At 35.0% G+C, this 23,312-nt stretch overlaps 1 protein-coding gene across 2 annotated transcripts in view; it reads left to right on the forward strand.

The window, feature by feature from the left end:
* The window catches only part of Galntl6 (polypeptide N-acetylgalactosaminyltransferase like 6), a 984,872-nt gene that overhangs the window by 64,502 nt on the left and 897,058 nt on the right, over positions 1-23,312 (forward strand). The window contains exons 3-4 of one of the 2 annotated variants that reach the window (XM_028757776.1): positions 9,685-9,705; positions 18,049-18,071. In XM_028757776.1, coding sequence (XP_028613609.1) covers positions 9,685-9,705; positions 18,049-18,071 — 44 coding nt within the window. The remainder of the gene's footprint in view (positions 1-9,684; positions 9,706-18,048; positions 18,072-23,312) is intronic. The other variant, XM_028757777.1, reaches the window with a different exon arrangement.

Consider the following 23,312-nt stretch of genomic DNA (forward strand, 5'->3'; position numbering starts at 1 on the left):
GAAAGGAAATAATGAGGAAATAAACACAAATTATTTCAGTAACATTGATCATATAAACAGGGGGATAATCACCAATCATTAAATACAGAAAAAATCATTTCACTGAAGTGCCTCGAAAGGAAATTCTACTTCCTTTCTTATTTTTGATCCTTCTATTAACCTTACTTTCATTATTGAGTTTTCTTTGGATATTATGGATATTTTACTCACATACCAAGGTATTAATAGGTTTAACTTGTACTGTAATTTTAACATATCGATATGCCTTGTTTCTTAAATAGTTTTTGTTAAGACTTGAAACTGAAATGATTCATGTGAAAATACCTCATGTGTTTGAGAACTTGGCCCCTAGTGGATGACAGATTTAGAGGAAGTTGTGAAATTTTTAAAGTAAAAAAATATAGAAATGAAAGACAGGAAGAGAGAAAGAACAAAGGAAAGAAAGAAGAAAGAAAGAAAGAAAGAAAGAAAGAAAGAAAGAAAGAAAGAAAGAAAGAAAGAGAAAAAATGGCTTAAACTGTCCTCAAACTTACAGCCGTCTAATTTGCCTACCAAAATATTTGATTATGTCATTCTCTATGATTAGAGCTCTTTATTTCATATATATAACTTAGATCAATGACCTTCAAACTCTAACCAATTTTTATTTTATTTATACTTAGACATACATTTCAGTTAGCTTGTAGCCAACTAGAGTAAAAATTATATTTCTCAATCTGTTTTACAAGTATGTGACCCAGTCAATAGTGTACGTGCCAAAATATATGAATGACTCTTGAGAAATTATTATACTTAAGGTAGATATTATACTTACTTTGATATTCATTCTTCCTATGGGCTTGAATGAAGATATGATATACCTTAAAGAGACATTTTTCAAATGCTACTGTGGATAAATATGTCCATGTTTCTGATAAACCCTGCATCTATTTATAAGAAGAATAAGCTTCTATCTACTTTACGTCATGGTAAATTCACACGCTTTCTACCAATAGCCCATAACCCAAAGTTAATATTAAATCTTATATTACTCAATATTTCAGATACTCTATGACATGATAGGCCAATTTTACAACTCTAATACTTGGGAAGTTGACTAGAAGAATTGCTATATATTTTTGGCCAACTGTGGTTACATAGTTATAAACAGAGTATCCAAGTCTACCAAGAAAAGATCTATCTCAACATCAAGAAAGGAAATAACAAACAAAGAACAACAAAACCACCCAAAAGTACAAATGTAAATTGTATTTCCCCAGATGATGGGATGAGAGCCATACCTAAGGTGTACAATACACAGCTTTGGCTGAACCCAAACATTTCATTTTATGCTCTCGCTTTCCCTAGACTGAGGCCAGGACTCTTCTAACTTCCATTCAATCTGATCTATGTCTAGAATGTTTCAGTGTATGAAACTTACTGCTGAATAAACTCACATTTTCTAGTTCTTTCTAAACTCTGACTGGCTGGTTCAAATCAGCTGTTCTGGCCTAAATGCTGACTGATTCAAACTGACTTCTCATTAAATTGCTCTTCTTGTCCTTATACCGATTTTGGCAATATGTTCTAATCTTCTGGCTCCTTCTCATTCTCTGGCTCATTCTATCCTCACCTGTGTCTAGCTTGTTCTCTATGCAACCTGTCTGTAAAATGGTCTCAGTAGACATGCCATCACTTTCCTGCCTCTTTTTGCGTGAGAGTTGGGTGTAGCCTCATTCTTTTTTAGGTTTCTCTGATTCGTCATTCCGTCTGTCCCTCAATTAGATATCATCTTCAAACACTGCTGCTTTCTTCTACACACAAACTTTACCTACAATGTTTGGAATTAAATGCTTGTATTAAGGGTAGGCCTGCATTTCAGCCATAGGGATTAAAGATTTGTCATTCTAGCCAGATCACACAGACCTAGAATGTCTTTGGATATGATCTCATACCAGAAAAGCCATATTGATGGACTAAAGTTCCTCTACTCAAAAACTCCAAAGCAAAAAATTCAGATGTTAAGTTCCTGACCTCTAGTACATGAGATAATGACCATTTAGTTCTGAGTAGTTCATATTTGAGTTGAGCAAGTGCCTATTCCAGCATGACCAAATCTATATTAAAAATAGAGGCAGAGGAACAAGCATGCTGGCAGGGAAAGTATCATATGAAGATTAGAACTAAATTGCTATGGGCCATGGGTCTGCCAGAACCTGGGACAAATCCTGCCCCACCAGTTCAGAGAAATTATCGCTCTGCTCACACTTTGATTTTAAACTACTATCCTGCAGAACTCTGACACAACATGTTTCTATTGTTCTATACCTCACATTGAGGTGCTTTAAGACTGGAGGCCTAGAAAACCTATAGAGTCATTTTTACTCCCTCTCATAATTTAACATGAAAATTCATTGTTACAGACTAAAAATAAAACCAATTTATTTCATCATTATCATGTAAATGAGCATGAATAAAGTAGTGAACAATTACATTAAAATATTTAAAGCTAAATTATTGTGCAACTGTAGATAAATTAAATTCATAATTGATATTTAATGCTTCTTTTTAACTATTTCTTCTCTTAAGAAGAATCTACCATGCACTCTTAAGTACAACACTAGTTACAATGCCTCCATTCTTATACAAAATAATCTGGGAGATAGTTACATCATAATGCAAAAGAAATTAAGGAGGTTTATGCTCCTATGCATTCTACCTACAAAATGATGACATCATGGAGACATGCTACATTTGAAACTTGAGATGATAGAATTCACTTCATCTCAAAGAGTTCACATACCTCATTTTAAGGAATAAAATATATTTTGTAAAAATCAGATTGTCAGTAAAATTCAATATAGTCAACATGAGCTGTCAGAGAAGACCTACAGGATGCCCCTTTTCCTATGAGTCTTAAAGCTGAGATGTTAATGGAGCAGTGAGCATTAACTGCGTTATAAATATTCCAGTATTTAATCCTCTACAGCTCAGTTGTTCTTAAACTCTGAATGTAAATTTTAAATTACTCTAAAATTACTATGCTACCAAAAAAGATTTAGTTCCAAGCCAGGTGTCATCCTAGGTATGTTTAGATTCATTTGTGTGATTTTGTTAAATATATTTTGCTGGATAAATTCAAACGCATCTTTATTTTTATGCACATAACAAATTCAGTATGTTATTTTATAGTATATTCCAGAAAGCATTTGCATTTCTTTGCATAGTGATAATTTATGCTACACCTGACAAAACTTTTCCTTGGCTTGTGCTTGAAGCTATGGCTGAACTTTGGTTTAAGGTAAACAGATATATTTATCATTTTTATGTTCTTGCCTTATATTATCAATGAAACTTTTAGATTAAATTGTATGTCATATGGATATGATCATAAAATGCCACTTTTAATTTCTATGAAAATATTCTTGATAAAAATAATATTTGTGTAAGATACTCAGGGTCATAAAGTCAATGAACATCTATCTCAATTAAGAAAGGAAGAGACTTCATTTTATGTTAAGCAAGGACAAGATATGTGGGAGTGGTCGATTGAGAGAAAGAAAAGGATAGAAGAAATATAATGACATTATAATCTCAAAATTTACAACAGAAAGGGGACTTTACTTTTTCTTTCCTTTTTATTTCAGAATTAATTTACTGTGGTTATCAGATCACAGTATCAAAAACAAATGTAGCATTCAAAAAAAGAATGCATTGCATCATAGTTCTGGAAGTCTGAAAAAAGTGTTATCAAGGCCATGTCCCACTAAAAGATGAGATCATCTTGAGTTCCGACATTTCCCTTGTGGTTAACAATTCATTCTTTTCATGTTCTACTGTCCTATCGTGTAACTTGATGTTAATCCTTGTATTTTTTTAAATGAAGACACCAGCAATTCTGTGTGAGGTCCTACCTATTTTAGGCATAGGTATATATAATTAGATTATTCTGTAAAGATGTTATCAGCAAATAAAGCTCCATTACATGGCAATAGCTGCTAGGACTTCTCAGTTTTGCCATTAAGGACAAATTCAAGCTATTCTACTGACTGGGCGTGACATGGTTAAAATATTTATCTATAGATGTATAAGTAAGTTATGAATAAAAATACTATTAGTCCATATCAAAGTCATGAACCCTAATACAAGCATCATTAATATAGCAAAATTAGTGTGTATTATTAAGGTATGATTGGATGTTTAATATGTAAAATGGAAAAATTCTTAGAGTGCATGAGAAAATTCAGGAAAATTAATCAGTTTTACTCAATTTCTTTTGTCCTATAGTTGTCTTTTATTGAAAATACTTTTTCATACACTATATTCTGAACATAGTTTCTCCTTTACCATCTCCTCCCAGATCCTCTTCATCTCCTCCCCCTCTCAAATCCATGTTTTTGTTCAAAAAATTTCAGAGGACAATCAGATTCCTTCTTGGTCACTGTAGAATTATTGTATTAACCCTTAAACAATTAACAAAATTGAAGTGCACATATTGACATATAGTGCATTATTTTTGTTCCATGTGGTATTGGCATAAAGTTTAATTCTCTAAAATTCCTTTGAATTTTAGATTTGCTTAAGTTTCTGTATCAAGTAGATCTAGATAAAACTGTATCTTCGGGTCTTAGTATACAAGAGTTTGCTTTGTATCTAGAAAGGATATCTAGAAACAAAAGTAACAGAATATATCTCTTGCTCTTAAAACCCTGTAGACATTTCAAACATCTGTTGTTCTATCTGGCCTTCTGATAAGTCCTGGGGAAGAAATGAGACATTTATTCTTTTTATTCCTTATTCATAAAAAACAGATTATCTTATGAGACTTGAGTGTAAAAGCAGACTTAATCATCAAAAATCAATAGGATAGATCATGAATTTTCTCTGTCTTTCTTGAAATACACTTGGAGGAAGATATTTTTTCACTCTCATATGGCCAAAGATAAAAAGACATACATATAGGGGACTAGGTAGATTAAGAGAGAGAAATCCAAGTGTTTCATGATTAATGAGAAGATGATATGCAAATAATTATATTATTATACATCATTGTTATATATTTTGGCAAAAAATAATAAGGTCATGGACAAACGGAAGCATCAAATATCATGGAACATATTTGAACAAAATTCATTGAAAGAAATAAAAAAATAAAGTTATGTTTCAGTAATTTTATTTTCACATTTTATTTATTCCATTGTGCATTTGCAAGTATATATGTATGTACCAGTGTTTATGAATATGTTGTTAAGTATATGAAGGCTAAAAGGCAATCCTGATTATGGTTGTTCAGAAACTACAAGCAACTTATTCTAACACAAAGTCTCTCAGTGACTGAAGTTGACCATGGAGGCTAGCCTGGATCATCAACAAGACCCAGGACCCTTCTTGTCTCCACTTCTCCTGTATTGTTAATTCAAACGTACACTACAGGAATTGGCATTTTATATAGTTTTGAGCATTCAACTCCAGTCCTACCCTTTGCAAAGCAAAGACTACCAAGTGAGCCGTCTTCAGCTTCATTTCAGTTATTTAAATATGAAAAGAACAGAAGCTTTGTTATATGATTGAAGAAAATATAGAAATATTGATTATATGAATAAGTAGAAAAAGTAGATTCCAGAATTCATTGGATTTCCTAATTAATGTAAGGTTGTTTGGCAAGACTTCTCAGTAACCCATCATGAAAGCACACATGGCTTTGAAAATTGCTAATGAGTCATGTGCTGTGGAACAGATTTTGATATTCTAATAATCCCAGTCAACATGATGTTATAAAAACTGTGCCAAAACTAATTTAGAACAAATTCTTAGTGAAAGACAATGTAATATATTTTTCCATGATTGTGCTCAAGAATTGAGTAGAAAATGAAATATAGAACAATGTAAATCTATTAAAATAATATAGCATAAGTAATATACATTTAAATGATACACTATTTACTTACAATAGTCCATTAACTTGATTACCTACAACCTATTGGTATTGTTTCAGTTCTTTATATGTATCCAATACTTTGGTAGTCTTAAGAGTCATAAGTGGGTATAATATAAAGTTAGTAAATTTCAGAAATAAGCAATAAAATTCTAATTAAGTCACAGGTCCCAAAGAAGTATAGCTTAAAAAAGGGAAGACCCATTTATTAGTACAAATATACTTGACCTTGAGTTACACTTAGATGATTATACTTATAAACATAATTTTTAATATAATGAAAAACAGCTCTCATTATTAGAGCTGTAAATTAGAATTCTGATGGTTAACTTTCATTACTATTACTTTCATGGACTGCAAAAATCTTCAAGCCATATACCTTTTACATACAACCATAAGGGAAGTGTACAGTAATTTTTGGTGTTTATTTTCTTTTCTTTTCTTTTGTTGTTATTGCCAAGACAAAATCCTGTGACAAAATAATTTATAAGAGAAGGGTTTATTTTAGCTTACAGGTTAAAATTAGAGTCTATCACTGCAGGGAATTTAAGATGACAGTAATAATCATTCTATATCCTAAAATTAAGAAGCAGGGAACTATGAGTATTACCCTTACAGCTCGGTTTTTTCTTTTATGTAGGTTAGCATTCTAGTCCAGAGAATGGTGCCACACACAGTGGGCTTGTCTTTCCATTTCAGTTAACATAACCAAGATAATTACTCACAGGCATGCTCAGATCCTATCTAATAGGTCCTTCTAGATCTTTTCAAGTTGACAACTGAAATTAACTTTTCCACAAGTTAATTGCAGTTATAATTCATTAAAATTCCACCAATATTCATATGAACCTCCAAAGGACTACAATATCTCCACCTCACCTCATGTCTTGAGTGCTTCCTTTCTTTTCCTCCTTGCTCTGCATCCCTAGCTACCTAATCACAGCAAATTTTCCTGTCGCTCTCAGTGGAATGAGACACAACTCTATTTCTCTATTTTAAAAAACTCAATGTGATTAACCAATTGGTATACCCTTCTTTAAGGGATTACTTTTTCTCTAACTCTAAGAAATCCTCAGTTGCCTGTAATTCTTTGTCTAGAGTTGAGGCACCATTAATTTGTCCTAAAAACATATACACACATATGTGCAACATTATATAGACTCTGCTCGATATATTTATATCTTTAGAAAAAACCATACATGTGTAAATACACACAAATTCAAAAAAAAGCTCATGGATTTTAAGAGAGCAAAGAGGAGGGGTACATAGGAAGTTTGGGAGAAAGAAAAGGAAATGAAAAAATGATGTAATTTTATTGTAATCTCAAGAATTACTATTTTAAAGCATGGTTTTCTCAGAGTTTACTTTCATTTATTCCAAATTTCCTTGGCCAGTTCTCCAACAAGCCCATGGGACTCTTTCATTCTCCTGAAACTGCCTAAGGCATGGCTACAAATTACTTTCTTTGTTGAGGTTCAAAATGAAAATAAAATGTGTATTTTTAGTCTTTCCTCTAACAGACAAGCAGCCTTGTCAAAATGCCATTGGTTGAAATACACTACAGCAGTATATTGAATCAGAACTTCAGAACACATTTCGTTTTAAGCCATAAATCAACTACCTCCCAGTTCTAAGTGAGGTTCAGAGTATGTCACGCATGAATCAGTGACAGCCACAGAGCAGAATACCTGTCCCATCAGGGCAGGAAGCCTCTGCATCACTGTTTTCCTAAGGCGCTGGTTGTGGCACAGTTAAAAGAGAAAAACAGAGTTAAAATGTTTTCTCTCCTGTGATAAGGCAGAAAAAAACACGGCTAAAATTACCCACTATATCACTACAATAAAGAAAAGTCAAGATAACACACGAAGTTTAGCATCCTGTAAAGTACTGTGTTAATAACCAGGCTGCTTTTGTACAAACAGAATCATTTGACCTCTTTCTTTTATTTTCATAATTAACAAAGATAATGAATCAGGCAGAACAAATTTTAAATGGGAAAAAGAATGATTAAAAGATACATTAATTTCACACAAACATCTTTTGATGTTGAAAATATACCAATAAAAGATGCTGCCAGTTATGCTTCGTGAGAAAAGACACAACAGCAGAATGAAAGATCTCTTGCTCAGTTGCAAAAAGTTCCAAATTCATCATCTTTAACTTCTTGCATTCATAAAATTTCAATCTCACAGAATATTGTTCCATAGGAAGTTTTCTATGTAATCAAGGAAATACAATAGAATTATTTATGTTTCTTTTCTTCATGTTACCCAGGCAAGCTTCAAACATGTAGCCTCATATCCTTGAACTTCTGATCCTCCTCTCACTTCCCCCAAATACTAGTTGGACAAGCGTGTGTCACCAGGCCTGGATCCTTTACTGCTCACTATCATGTGTACTATCGCAAACTTTACAATGCCAAGCTACATACACTTTTACTTCCTGGTTGCATTATGGAGTTCTATGCATACCACTAAACCATGTAATTTCTCATAGAAATTAGTCACTTGATATATGCACAGTCATACTGGCAAGGCGCCATGTATTCTCAGAATGCGTGGATTGACTATCATTCTGTAACACTGCATGAAACTTGACTTCATTCTCTTTAGCTATCTTTGTTTCAGTTGATTTGCCATGCTTTTTTTAGTATCCGCAAGGTGCTAACAATTAGAGTCATATTGATTCTAATGTTTTAGCTTTGTCTTTGTATATGCGTCATACTACCTTTAATTATGAGAAAATTTCAGAATCCAGAGTTCTTTGGGCACAAAAAATAATTGGGTCCTAATTTAAATACTGATATAATTTAATAATATATTCATGTATTTTAAATAAAATAATGGCTCTTTCATTACTGAGGAATCTTGTCAGTCCTTGATTGCCATCACACCTGATAATCTGTTTCATCTCTGATACCTTCTTAGTAAGTAGAAGGACAGAACAGACTTGTGCAGGTTGTCCTTTCATCTATCCATCTGTCTATCTATCTATCTATCTATCTATCTATCTATCTATCTACCTATCTATCTATCTATACCATGGATGGCTTACACAGTACCCAATAAATTAATAAATAAATGTAAATATATGCATTCTAGTTCATATCTCTGATTGCTTTTATAATATTGCAAGTTTAAGTTTATTTCCAGATAGATATTTTGGTAAACCATGATTTTCACACACAGCACTTCTTCTCCTTGAAGAATTATCAAAGTATCTTTACTCCTTATTTATCTCATTAAATTAACAAATATCACTAAGCTATTTCCATATGGTGGGCCATTTGCTAAGAACATGCAGCTACAGAAAGAACCATTGCTAGTTAGAGTGTTTTCCAAACCACGTACAAACTATGAATGCTACATATCCAAGGCAGCAATCTCATGAATGCAAATGTCCAGGGCCTCACCTGTTTCAGATCTAGTGAGTTCTAATTAACATTTAGGTCAGTTAGTTAAATCTTAGGCCTTTATGATTCTATCTCCCAGGCTCCTTGTTCAGTATGCTTTGCAATCTGTTTACTCCATCATAGTTATCACTACAGTAAAACAAGTTTACTTTGTGAAAATAACTGTTTCCTCCAAGTTGATCTCTCAGGAAATTCAGTAATGTATCCTAAGCAGCGTACTGCTTACCTCTTCCCTTAAACAGTCACGCCCTGCGTTATGAGACATGGAGACTGATAGTTGAATGGATATATTCATTTACTAAGAGCTATATATGTGATCTTTTTCATTATGCTCCCCTCTGCAGCAATGTATGTTGAGAAGTTAGGGTTGGGAGAGGGGGTGGTTAATTAGCACAAGAGATTGGAGAATAGGTCACCTAAAGGGTAGGTAAGCCAATTAATTGGAACTGTGAGAACAATTGTGTCTTTGAATTCAGAACTATGCTGAAGTGGGCACAAAATAATAAGACGTAAAAAGAAATGATAAAACATAAGGTGGCAAGAAAGTCAGATGGAAGCAGACTTAGAAAGGGCAAGAGAGAAATGAAAGGCCAGGCCTCTGGGAGCAGATTATTTACAGAACTCAGTAAAGAGTAAGGCAGAGTTAGCATAAGTAATGACTGGCAAAATGTTGGGGAATGCTTCATTCTTCCCCAGTGACAATGAAAGACTAATAGTCAAGCTTGTTGCTTGGGAATAGAAAAACTGTCAATAGTGCAAAAGCCTCCACCGAAATTATTAGCATTCTTACAATAAACTTATGAAAACAAGTTGATTCTGTGTGAACAAACAGTATGATGTATGTGCTTAACATTTTATACCCTCAAATGAACAGTTTTTAATATTCTGAAACAATCTATAGGACTTTAAATTAGTCCTCTTTACAAATGCACTCTTTCTTGGAAGCTAAGAAGCCTATGGTTTCTCCATCTGTAACATTCTGTCTAGAAAGGAAGCTGACCCTAAGGAGACAGAATCCAATGCCCTGCTCTCATTAGCACAGTTTGAAGGCTGCTTTCCTAAGCGCTAATTATGAGCACAAGGAAGATGCTTTACTATTCCAGGCTGTTGACATTGTTGATTTTTGCTCTGGAGATGGGTTCCTGACAGCTTCAAACTTGCTATTCAGCTTGAGGGGTCCTTGGTTTTTATTGTCTTTCTGTTGCTTTGTTTTGTTTTGTTTTGTTTTGTTTTGTTTTGTTTTGTTTTGTTTTGTTTTGTTTTGTTTTTCCCTCAGCATCCCAGATGTTAAGACTAGAGTCATGAGCTCACATGTCCAGATTCTGCTCTAGTTTTGTGGCTGGAATTTAAACCACGAAATTCTGTGGGTTTTTTTTTTAAATCCAAATATGTTAAGTAAAAAGAACAAAGGATTACAATGGCATTGTTGATGTTAATAAAATTTTTTTGGTTTTGTGTGTGTGTGAGCGTGTGCTGGATATGTGTGTGGTGCATGGGTCTGTATATGTTTCACTGTTCATGTCTGTATTTAGGTGAGTGTGTGTATACGCACAAATAAGTTAGGGTTAATGCTTTGTGACTTCAATAATTGTTCCCAAATTATTCATTATTTGTATTATTATTATTTCTATTAATATCATCAGTTATAACTAGCACAAATATTAATACTTCAGCTTGCTAGTTATTAAACTCCGGGATTTCTCTCATCAATGCCCCTCAGTCCTGAGCTAACACATAGTCAGCCACACCTGACCGTTAACATGAGTGTTAGGAATTGGATCTCAGTTCTTTAAGCTTGCATGACAATCACTTTGCAGAGTAAGTCAGCTCCCCTGTTCATCTACACTGATAAAAAATATGAACCCTTGCTTATAATAAAATTAAATAATTTTTAAGCTGTAATAATTAAATGCCACATATTTAATGTTTACCCTAAGCCAGTCATGTTAACAAACACTGTACTAGACACAGCTTCTACCTTCAAGCTGTTTATAATTGACTTGAGAAGTGATTTAACAAACTGTGGAAACAAAGAACTCTAGGCAGTCAGCATCTATATACTTTTGCAGCTTGCATACAATATCCTGTAAATTCAGAGAGAGAAGGAGATCAATGGAAGCATTATTGATCAGAAGAAGACAAGGGACAATAATGAACTAGGTTTAATTTGGGTAGGTGGCAGCGAGATAAATGAACCAGAAAAAAATAAAGATCATATTTGTTGTGCAGCAGATGCTAATTCTTCAAAATAAGGTGGGAGTTAACAATAGCAATTAAATAAAAGCTGTAAATGCAAGGTAAAAATATAACAAATCTCAATGGAGTCCACACAAATACAAGGAAAGACAGAAAAAGACAGAGAGAGGATAAGCAATTAATATGATAAAAAGAGGTTCTAAGAGAGATCAAGGTCAGTACTTGACCTTTCACCAGCCTCTCCCCAAATTTATTCATATGCAAATTGTTATTCTTTCTAATTCTGTCTTGTTCATTTGCTCCCCACTGAGAACCAGAAAACAGTGAGAGTTACCTGTCACAGAAGAAAACTAAAGTCTCTAGCAACTGCTCTATAAGCTGGTAGGTTAAACTGAATACACAGTAAGTGAGTTCCTCAAGGCTGTGGAAAATGATTCCCCTATACTGCCTTTGTTCCCTGTCCTTTTTCCCACTACAGGAACAAAGATGGTTTCCTTATCCCCATCTGTAATTGTTGCTGTCACCTGAGAGAGTCTTCATTGAGATCAGGCAAGCCTATAGCCATGTCTCTGAGGAACTGTCTTGACTGACTATTGATGATCCTTGGACAGGTGACCATGGGCTGCTTCCCTGACATTTCTAGGAGATATAATCTTATCACAGACAACCTGTCTCTGACCCTTATAATTGCTCTGCCTCAGATTCTTGAGACTTACGGGCAGAAGCTGGGTTGTAGATAAATCAGTTGTCTATAATTTGATTAGTTGTGGTTTTCTGTTATTAGCTCCATCTGTTGCAAAGTCAAGTCCCTTTGTTGATGGGTAGTAGCTCCAGCTATCCATGGTCATAATGCTAAATATTCTTAATATAATTACCTTTAGAATCTCTTGTTTACTTATTTATTTATTATTTACTTACTTACTTACTTACTTACTTGCTTACTGTGTATATAGTTTCCTTTAGTGACCAGAAGTAAGCACTAGATTCCCTGATGTTGCAGTTATAGGTAGCTATGAGCTGACTGCTATGTAACATGAGATCTGAGACTTAGTCCCCTGAAAGAATAATACATGTCCTTACTGCACAGTCTTCTCTCCAGACACTGTTGGAGAGAGTTTGTGTAAGTAAGTAAGCCACTTTTGAACACTATTACCCTACAGTTCAAGTTTGAATTTTGACAAGTTTTATTATCTGCTTTATACAATAATAAACCTCTAAGAACCATAAACCATACGAGGCTTTTTCAGCTCACTGATACAGCCGTTGCTCCATTTATACCTCTGTCCAGTCCCTTCCCTTTCTTTCTGAGATGCATGTATGCTGCAAAATAATGAATAACTGGAGTTAGATCCTTATCCACATGTTTCTGGAAAATTCTTAGCATATCCTTCTTACCCAAATCCCAGTTTTCTTAAATACAGTGATAAACTCAACATTCAGGATTTAAACAATGATTATGCTGATAATTCACCAATAGAAAAGGTGGTTCTGATCATTCCCACATTCTAAGTGTCCATTTATGCCTGATACATGCCTTTGCTAATTTATTCTTAAAAATAATCTAGTTATTACTAGGGATAATACCAAATCTTCCCATGTTTATATTAAAGATGAACAAACAGAGTCACAAAGATCTTAATTTGTATGGCCAATGTTGTGCAGCATATGTAGGCAATGTTTGAAATCTAAATACATGCTTAGATGAAGATGCAATTAAAATAACAAAGACATGTCTAAAGCATTCGTAATACCTAGGGAGAACAAGTGCTAGCAAAAGCCTACTGCACATATTCATAAGAGTGTAATTCTATAATTTATAAATTAACTAAGATTAACTGTTTAATTTAAAAATAAGATGTAGATTTCAGAATTTCTACTTATGTAGAATCGTCCAGCAGGAAATTCCCCTAATCAAAGGCTAGGTGGTAGGGTACATTAGTTTTCATTTCAATTAAATTGAGGTCTTCCCGCATCAGTTAATGTAATCAAGGCATTGTAGTCCCCTATAATTTTAGCAAGAGACATATTTTCTGGATTATTCTAGATTTAGTCAAACTGATAATGAGTAGCAAGAGCATATGATATTTTATTTGGAAGAGAAAAGGACAGTCTGTTTTCATTTGATATGATCTTGTTTCCTTCCCCCCAGATTATCACAACTGAAAGAATTTTGCTTTTTTTAATGGTTGAATGATAATTTTTAAATTCAATTTTAATTAATTCTTTGAAAATTTCATACAATGTAAATATGTTATATTTACTACAAAATCCATCCTCACTTCTTCCTGAATTGTTCCAACTCCTTACTTGCTCCGAATTTTGTTTTCTCTTTCCCATTCTCCCTCTGGTCTTCCTTCCTCTGTATCTGTCTTTCTCCTCTGTAGAGTCTAAAGCTGTTCCTCAAATACTCACAGATGTAGAGATGTCCACTAGATAATATTTGAATAAAAGGAGGATGCATCCTTAAAGACAACTGACTCTATCGCCTGAGTAGCCAGACTAAAATTTCTCAGTTAGTGGTAGAGAAGGTATTGCCTTCTTCAAGTTAGAACTTTTTACGGACATTCACTGCTGCTGTGAGTTTGTCAGTTTAAGGGTACTTTAGTTTCAAGGAGACATTATTTTGTTCTGTTTTTCCCCAAACTGTGCTGTTAACAATCTTTTGTCTTCAGCAGTGACCCGTGTCCCTGGTGAGAACTGATGATATGAATGGCCATTTTAACTGCTGGTTTTTATGCACCACATTTTCTTTATACATTCATAAGTTGGTGGACACCTAGAATTTTTCCCCATTTTTAATCTATTGTGGAACAAAAATAAATTAAACTAGAGGTACATCTTTGAGTTAATTTTGTTTTCAGGAACGTTGCTTAGTTGGATGATAAATAGCATGATGATTTCAGTTTTAAGCTTTTAAGACTTCACTAAATTGTTTGTCAAAATGGACACTCTAATACATATCAATACAAATAATGTGTCATCCACATTCTTCTCTGTAAATAGCTTTTGTCTTTTTTGCTAGTAGTACACATTTTTTTACTGGAGAGTGGTCTCAAAATATAGACAACTAGGGCCTAAACCAAGCTTTTCCTCTGCAGTACATAATATTTCATGACATATCCTTATTATGCACAGACACATGCAAGTATGCACCCATACACACATCAAAGAAGAGTGTTATAGAAGATCAATATAAAAAGGACTATCATTTTTAATAAATGCAAAACAAAATGAAATATAGATAAATGATCACCAACAGACCTTAGGTTGGTAATTGTATTTTTTCAAGATACATATCATTACTGATAGTTTGAAAAATAGGATATGAAGTGAAATTGGCATATGGGATGAAAGTTATCTGTGATGATGCAGTGGAGATTTGGCAAATGGAACCATCAGTACAGGAGCTATTCACAACAGAAGTGTGTAGCTATTTTGGTGAAGTTTTCAAATTTCACTTTCTGAGTTGCAATTTCCTGGTAGTGTTGGTATATCTTGAATTGCATGTAACTGATTATTGAGTAAAAAAGACATTTGAAAAGAAAATGCCATACAAGTTTTCACTCTATGCTCTCTCTTCTTCCTTTCACTATGATTTTCAGTGAAGCTCAAAGAAGGAAGATCTAGTGTACTGATTTCTCTTTACTGCATCACAAGAGGCAGTAGATTAATCTCTGTTGTGTATTGTCTAGTATATACATTTGTTAATGAAAAAATTTAAAGGATTAAATATTGAAGTTTTTTTGAAACATTAGCTGGCATACTTACTGCACAGTTACTTGACAAATAAGTGCATATTTCTGATTACTTTTGTCAATATAAAGCTTTATACTACACTAAAGTTTCCTTATCAATTTTTTTCTTTGAATGTGAGACAATATGTTTTCCCACATTTACCTTTATTTTAATAGTCCAAGTGCTTAGAGCACTCTTAAGGCTTATACTAAAAGTAAACTCCAAGGTAAAATAATATATATGAAACAGTAATGACTAGGAGGTAATTAATTTAAGCCACTTTAAAATTAACCAGTAATTATAACTTCAGGTGGGGTACAGTAATGAATTGACAGGTTACCAATTCATCTTAATTTATCTATCCAATATATAGATCCTACACCTAAGACTTAAGGATTATCACCATATATGGTGCTGAAAAAATGTAAGAGCTAAAAAAAAATTTTGTCTTCTAGAAAGTCAGAAAAACTACAACCATGAATTCTCAGTATCATGACCACCTAAACATAGCCTGAGCAAAAATTACACCAATAAACATGCAAAATAGAATAAGAACATCTTATAGGTCCTCATCCATAGACAAAGGTAACCAAGAAGACTGAAGGCAGAATAAATAATCTTTCTAAGGGAAGACATTCCTAATTGGTTCTCCAATACTAAATGATCATCATAAATCATATATGAGTGAACAGATTGGTTTTATTTTTATAGGATATGTACACACACACACATGGGGAGGGAAAGAGGGAGAGAGAGAGGGAGGGAGAGAGAGAAAGAGAGAGAGAGAGAGAGAGAGAGTGAGAGAGAGAGAGAGAGAACACAAAATAAATGAAAAGTTATGAATTTGACAGAAGGAAGCAGAAGTATATGTCAGGCAAAAAGGATGAAAACAAGGAAAACAGCAAAGTTGGATAACTATATTTTAATTTCAATAAATTTAAAATTAGTTTCTTTAGTTGGGTCATTTGGTAAAATTCTTGCCTTGGGTCAACAGAATCCATGTTAAAAATCAGCTAAATATGCTAGAGTATTTTATAATCTCAATGTAAGATAACAAGCCTATTCACCTTGGTGAGATTGCAGCCATTCAAAGTGACCTTGTCTCACAAACCTTAATAGAAATATATAAATACCACTTACTCAGTTCATGTAGCATTACTTGTAAGTCCAAAATTCATGGCTGGCCAGTTGGCATTAGATAACCAGTTATGGGCTTTATCACAGGGACTAGCACTTTCTTCTCTCAGCTGTCCTTAAGGTGTCTACAGTAATTTAATTTGGCATAGAACCCACGAGATTTCTTCCTTTCATGTTTGCATATCTATTTCTGTTGCCAGTGTTTACCCTTGTTTAGACAAACATATTCATGAATGCATGTGTTTTTGTGTTTATAACTACACACACACACACACATACACACATGCACACACACATACCAAATGCTCTAAATCTTTTTATATTTGCATAAGAATCCTTTTTAAAAAGTAGTTGTATCAGTTTTGTCATTTCATCACTGAATAAACAAGTCCCAATTGGAATTCGATCTTCCTTGATGTTTTGGTCATTGTCTCACATCAAGCTGAACTTATGCTGATTTTCTTCTCCAAGTCCTTTGTCAAGGACTCAGGTACAGCATATGTGGATGAAAACTGGGAATATTCAAGGGAGACTGCATTCAAACGCACAGTGTCAGACAACCTCAAAGCATTAACAAAACAAACAAACAAAGTATTCTTTTTTTTTTTTTTTTTTTTTTTTTATTGGATGATTTATTTACATTTCCTATGTTGTCCCCTTACCCCATCCCCCACCACCCCCTCGGAACCTCCAATCCCCTCGCCCCTCCTCCTTCTTCTCTGTGGATGTAACCTCTATCTACACCCCCCCCCACTCCCACCTCCCCACCCTCAAAATTCCCACCCCCTGGGGCATCCAGCCTTCATGAGGTCAAGGTTCTCTTCTTCCACCTATGCCCAGCAGGGCCCTCCACTTTTACATATTCAGCTGAAGCCCTGGATTCCCCCCTAAGTGCTCCCAGGCTGGTGGTTTAGACCCTGGGAGCTGTGGTTGGTTGGTATTGTTGCTCTCCTCATGGTGCCACAAACCCTTTCAGCTCCTTCAGTCTTCACTCTAACTCCTCCATTGAGAACCCCATGATCAGTTCAATGGCTAGTTGTGAGCATCTGCCTCTGAATACGTCTGACTCTTGAAGGCCTCTGAGGAGATATCCATATCAGGCTCTTATCAGCATGCACTTCCTGTCTTCCACATCAGCATCTACCTTTGGTGATTGCACATGGGATAGATACTCAGGTGGGGTGGTCTTGAGACGGCCCCTCCTTCAGTTTCTGTCCCTCACTTTGTCTCCATATTTGCTCCCTTGAGTATTTTGTTGCTCCTTCTAAGAAGGACCGAATCACCCTCACTTGGTCTTCCTTCTTTATGGGCTTCATGTGGCCTGTGAGTTGCATCTTGGGCATTTCAAGGTTCTAGGCTAATATCCAATAATCAGTGAGTGAATACCATGTGTCTTCTTTTGTGATTGGCTTACCTCACTCAGGATGATAATTTCTAGTTCCATCCATTTATCTAGGAACCTCTCGAATTCATTGTTTTTAATAGCTGAGTAATACTCCATTGTGTAAATATACCACATTTTTTGAATCCATTCCTCAGTTGAAGGACATCTGGGTTCTTTCCAGCTCCTGGCTATTATAAATAAGGCTGCTATGAACATAGTTGAGCATATGTCCTTGTTATATGTTCGAGCATCTTCTGGGTATATGCCTAGGAGTGGTATAGCTGGATCCTCGGGTAATGCTATGTCCAATTTTCTGAGGAACCGCCAGACTGATTTCCAAAGTGGTTGCACCATCTTGCAGTCCCACCAACAATGGAGGAGTGTTCCTCTTTCTCCACACCCTCGCCAGCATCTACTATCACCTGAGTTTTTAATCTTAGCCATTCTGACTGGTGTGAGATGGAATCTCAGGGTTGTTTTGATTTGCATTTCCCTGACGACTAAGGATGCCGAGCATTTCTTTAGGTGCTTCTCGGCCATTCGAGTTTCTTCCGATGAAAATTCTTTGTTAAGCTCTATACCCCATTTTTTAATAGGGTAATTTGGTTGTCTGGAGTCTAATTTCTTGAGTTCTTTGTATATATTGGATATTAGCCCTCTATCAGATGAAGGATTGGTAAAGATCTTTTCCCAATTTGTTGGTTGTCGTTTTGTCCTATTGACAGTGTCCTTTGCCTTACAGAAACTTTGCAATTTTATGAAGTCCCATTTGTCAATTCTCGATCTTAGAGCATATGCCATTGGAGTTCTGTTCAGGAACTTTTCCCCTGTGCCCAAGTATTCGAGGCTTTTCCCCACCTTCTCTTCTATTAGTTTCAGTGTATCTGGTTTTATGTGGAGGTCCTTTATCCACATAGACTTGAGCTTTGTACAAGGAGATAAGAATGGATCAATTTTCATTCTTCTACATGTTGTCTTCCAGTTGAACCAGCACCATTTGTTGAAAATGCTGTCCTTTTTCCACTGGACAGTTTTAGCTCCTTTGTCAAAGATCAAGTGACCATAGGAGTGTGGGTTCATTTCTGGGTCTTCAATTCTATTCCATTGATCTTCCTGCCTGTCTCTGTACCAATACCAGGTAGTTTTTATCACTATTGCTCTGTAGTACAGCTTGAGGTCAGGGATGGTAATTCCTCCAGAAGTTCTTTTATTGTTGAGAATAGTTTTCGCTATCCTGGGTTTTTTGTTATTCCATATGAATTTGAGAATTTCCTTTTCTAACTCTGTGAAGAATTGAGTTGGGATTTTAATGGGGATTGCATTGAATCTGTAGATTGCTTTTGGCAAGATGGCCATTTTTATTATATTAATCCTGCCAATCCATGAGCATGGGAGATCTTTCCATCTTCTGAGATCTTCTTCAATTTCTTTCTTCAGAGACTTGAAGTTCTTGTCATACAGGTCTTTCACTTGCTTGGTTAGATTCACACCAAGGTATTTTATATTATTTGCAACTATTGTGAAGGGTGTCATTTCCCTAATTTCTTTTTCAGTCTGTTTATCTTTCATGTAGAGGAAGGCTACTGATTTGTTTGAGTTGATTTCATAACCAGCCACTTTGCTGAAGTTGTTTATCAGGTTTAGGAGTTCTCTGGTGGAAGTTTGGGGGTCACTTAAGTATACTATCATATCATCTGCAAATAGCGATATTTTGACTTCTTCCTTTCCTATTTGTATCCCTTTGACTTCTTTTTGCTGTCTAATTGCTCTGGCTAAGACTTCCAGTACTATATTGAATAGGTAGGGGGAGAGTGGGCAACCTTGTCTAGTCCCTGATCTTAGTGGGATTGCTTCAAGTTTCTCTCCATTTAGCTTGATGTTGGCTACTGGTTTGCTGTAAATTGCTTTTACTATGTTTAGGTAGGGGCCTTGAATTCCTGATCTTTCCAAGACTTTTATCATGAAGGGATGTTGAATTTTGTCAAATGCTTTCTCAGCATCTAGTGAGATGATCATGTGGTTTTTTTCTTTAAGTTTGTTTATATAGTGGATTACATTGATGGATTTCCGAATATTGAACCATCCCTGCATTCCTGGGATAAAACCTACTTGATCATGATGGATGATTGTTTTGATGTGGTCTTGGATTCGGTTTGCTAGAATTTTATTGAGTATTTTTGCATCGATGTTCATAAGGGAGATTGGTCTGAAGTTCTCTTTCTTTGTCGGGTCCTTGTGGGGTTTGGGTATGAGTGTAATTGTAGCTTCATAGAACGAATTGGGTAGTGTTCCTTCTGTCTCTATTTTGTGGAATAGTTTGAAGAGAATTGGTATTAGGTCTTCCTTGAAGGTCTGATAGAATTCAGCACTAAAACCATCTGGTCCTGGGCTTTTTTTAGTGGGGAGGCTTTTGATGACTGCTGCTATTTCCTGAGGGGTTATGGGACTATTTAGATGGTTTATCTGCTCCTGGTTTAACTTCGGTACCTGGTATCTGTCTAGGAAATTGTCCATTTCATCCAGGTTTTCCAGTTTTGTTGAGTATAGGCCTTTGTAGTAGGATCTGATGATTTTTTGAATTTCTTCAGTTTCTGTTGTTATGTCTCCCTTTTCAGTTCTGATTTTATTAATTTGGATACTGTCTCTGTGCCCTCTGGTTAATCTGGCTAAGGGTTTATCTATCTTGTTGATTTTCTCAAAGAACCAACTCCTGGTTTTATTGATATTTTGTATTGTTCTTTCTGTTTCTACTTGGTTGATTTCAGCCCTGAGTTTGATTATTTCCTGCCTTCTACTCCTCCTGGGTGTATTTGCTTCTTTTTGTTCTAGAGCTTTTAGTTGTGCAGTCAACTTGTTAGTGTGTGCTCTTTCCAGTTTCTTTTTGTAGGCACTTAGAGCTATGAGCTTTCCTCTTAGCACTGCCTTCATGGAGTCCCACAAGTTTTGGTATGATGTGTCCTCATTTTCATTGAATTCTAAAAAGTCTTTTATTTCTTTCTTTATTTCTTCCTTGACCAAGTCATCATTGAGTAGAGAGTTGTTCAGTTTCCATGTGTACGTGGGTTTTCCATTGTTTTTGTCATTATTAAAGACCAGCCTTAGTCCGTGGTGATCTGATAAGATGCAAGGGATTATTTCAATCTTTTTGTATCTGTAGAGGCTTGTTTTGTGACCAATTATATGGTCTATTTTGGAGAAGGTACCATGAGGTGCTGAGAAAAAGGTATATTCTTTTGTTTTAGGATGAAATGTTCTATAGATGTCTGTTAAGTCCATTTGGTTCATAACTTCTGTTAATTTCAAAGTGTCTCTGTTTAGTTTCTGTTTCCATGATCTGTCCATTGCTGACAGTGGGGTGTTGAAATCCCCCACTATTATTGTGTGAGGTGTAATGTGTGTTTTGAGCTTTAGTAAAGTTTCTTTTATGTATGTAGGTGCCCTTGCATTTGGAGCATAGATGTTCAGAATTGAGAGTTCACCTTGGTAGATTTTTCCTTTGATGAGTATGAAGTGTCCTTCCTTATCTTTTTTGATTAATTTTGGATGAAAGTCGATTTTATTTGATATTAGAATGGCTACTCCAGCTTGTTTCTTGGGACCATTGGCTTGAAAAATTGTTTTCCACCCTTTTATTCTGAGGTAGTGTCTGTCTTTGTCACTGAGGTGCGTTTCTTGTATGCAGCAAAATTCTGGGTCTTGTTTGTGTATCCAGTCTGATAGTCTGCGTCTTTTTATTGGGGAATTGAGACCATTGATGTTAAGAGATATTAAGGAAAAATGATTGTTGCTTCCTGTTATTTTTTTTATTAGAGGTAAAGTTATGTTTGTATCTTTTTTGGGGGTTGTTGGAAGATTACTTACTTGCTTTTCCTAGGTTGTAGTTTCCCTCCTTGTGTTGGCATTTTCCATCAATTATCCTTTGAAGTGCTGGGTTTGTGGGAAGATATTGTGCAAATTTGGTTTTGTCATGGAATATCTTGGTTTCACCATCTATAGTGATTGAGAGTTTTGCTGGGTATAGTAATCTGGGCTGGCAATTGTGTTCTCTTAGTGTCTGTATGATGTCCGTCCAGGCTCTTCTGGCTTTTATAGTCTCTGGTGAGAAGTCTGGTGTAATTCTTATAGGTCTGCCTTTATATGTTACTTGACCTTTTTCCCTTACTGCTTTTAGTATTTTTTCTTTGTTTTGTGCATCTGATGTTTTGATTATTATGTGACGGGAGGTATTTCTTTTCTGGTCTAGTCTATTTGGTGTTCTGTAGGCTTCTTGTATGTTTATGGGCATCTTGTTCTTTAGGTTAGGGAAGTTTTCCTCAATAATTTTGTTGAAGATATTTACTGGCCCTTTAAGTTGGGAATCTTCATTCTCATCTATACCTATCAAACAAAGTATTCTTAATACCAACTTCATACCTAACCAAATGTGTATATATGTTTAGGAAATTGATGGCAAATATTTATTTACTCTTTTGGACACAATTCTATTTGAGTCACTTTATGCCAGCACTGTATTCGATAGAACAAACAAGCCAGGAGTATTACACAGCCCTTTGCCAAAAATCAATCAACAGTTTGAAACATAAAACACTGAATTTCCTTCATAAACTATATTTTAAAGATGCTTTTTACATTTAAAAAAACAACAGCAATTCAGTGTTTTTAGATATTAGCATCTGTTAAACTTGAGAAGCTATGGAGAAGACACCCAGGTAAAAAGCAAAATACGAAATGTAATGATAAAAATATTGATTATGCTTCATATTTTTGAGGTATCCATTTTGTAGCTGAGAAAGGGGAGATAATTTCTCTGTGCAGAAAATTACTTGTAGTCTGAAACATACTTTCAAATTATCCAATTTCTTGATGCATAGTTCATAATTATCCCAGTCTCTTATTTATCTTATTAAGGAATAATCAAGTTTCTCATTTGAATCCCTGACATTTTTCCCAGAAAATCACATATTTATGATAGCTACACTACCTTAAAGAAGTAGGAAAATCAGACAATTTTTGTATTCATATAGAGAGAATTGAATATGTCAAATTAATTGAGACAGACTCCATGAGAAAAATCACCCACTGAAAGAAATCTATTTTGAGGAAGAGGAGATTACAGAGGTTCTGTCTATAAGCCTATTATCCTAAAGAATTGATTTATTCTGATACTACCTTCCATAATGACTTAGCTATAGCTGCCACTGTTTTCATATATCCATAGCGATGAGAATAAAGTGAGTCAGAATAAGAAAAAGAATGACAAACCTGTCTCTAGTATGGTTGCAATATTACTATACTGACAAGCAGAGGAAACTCACACGAGCTTTCCCAGCAATGATTTTTGAATAAGTCATCAACATGAAAGTTTGTAGCACAGCATTTGCAGCGACCAGGTGTGATGTGGACGCCAAGTCATTTTCTGCTCCTCACACACAATATGTTTTGCAAACATTTTACCACACTTGGCAAAGTCCAAGAATAAATGTACTAAGTGCCTTCCAATATTTTGACAGCTAGCGTATAGTACCCAACTGTTA

Source organism: Grammomys surdaster, unplaced genomic scaffold, assembly GCF_004785775.1.
Source record: "Grammomys surdaster isolate TR1022 unplaced genomic scaffold, NIH_TR_1.0 126182, whole genome shotgun sequence".
Lineage (NCBI taxonomy): Eukaryota > Metazoa > Chordata > Mammalia > Rodentia > Muridae > Grammomys > Grammomys surdaster.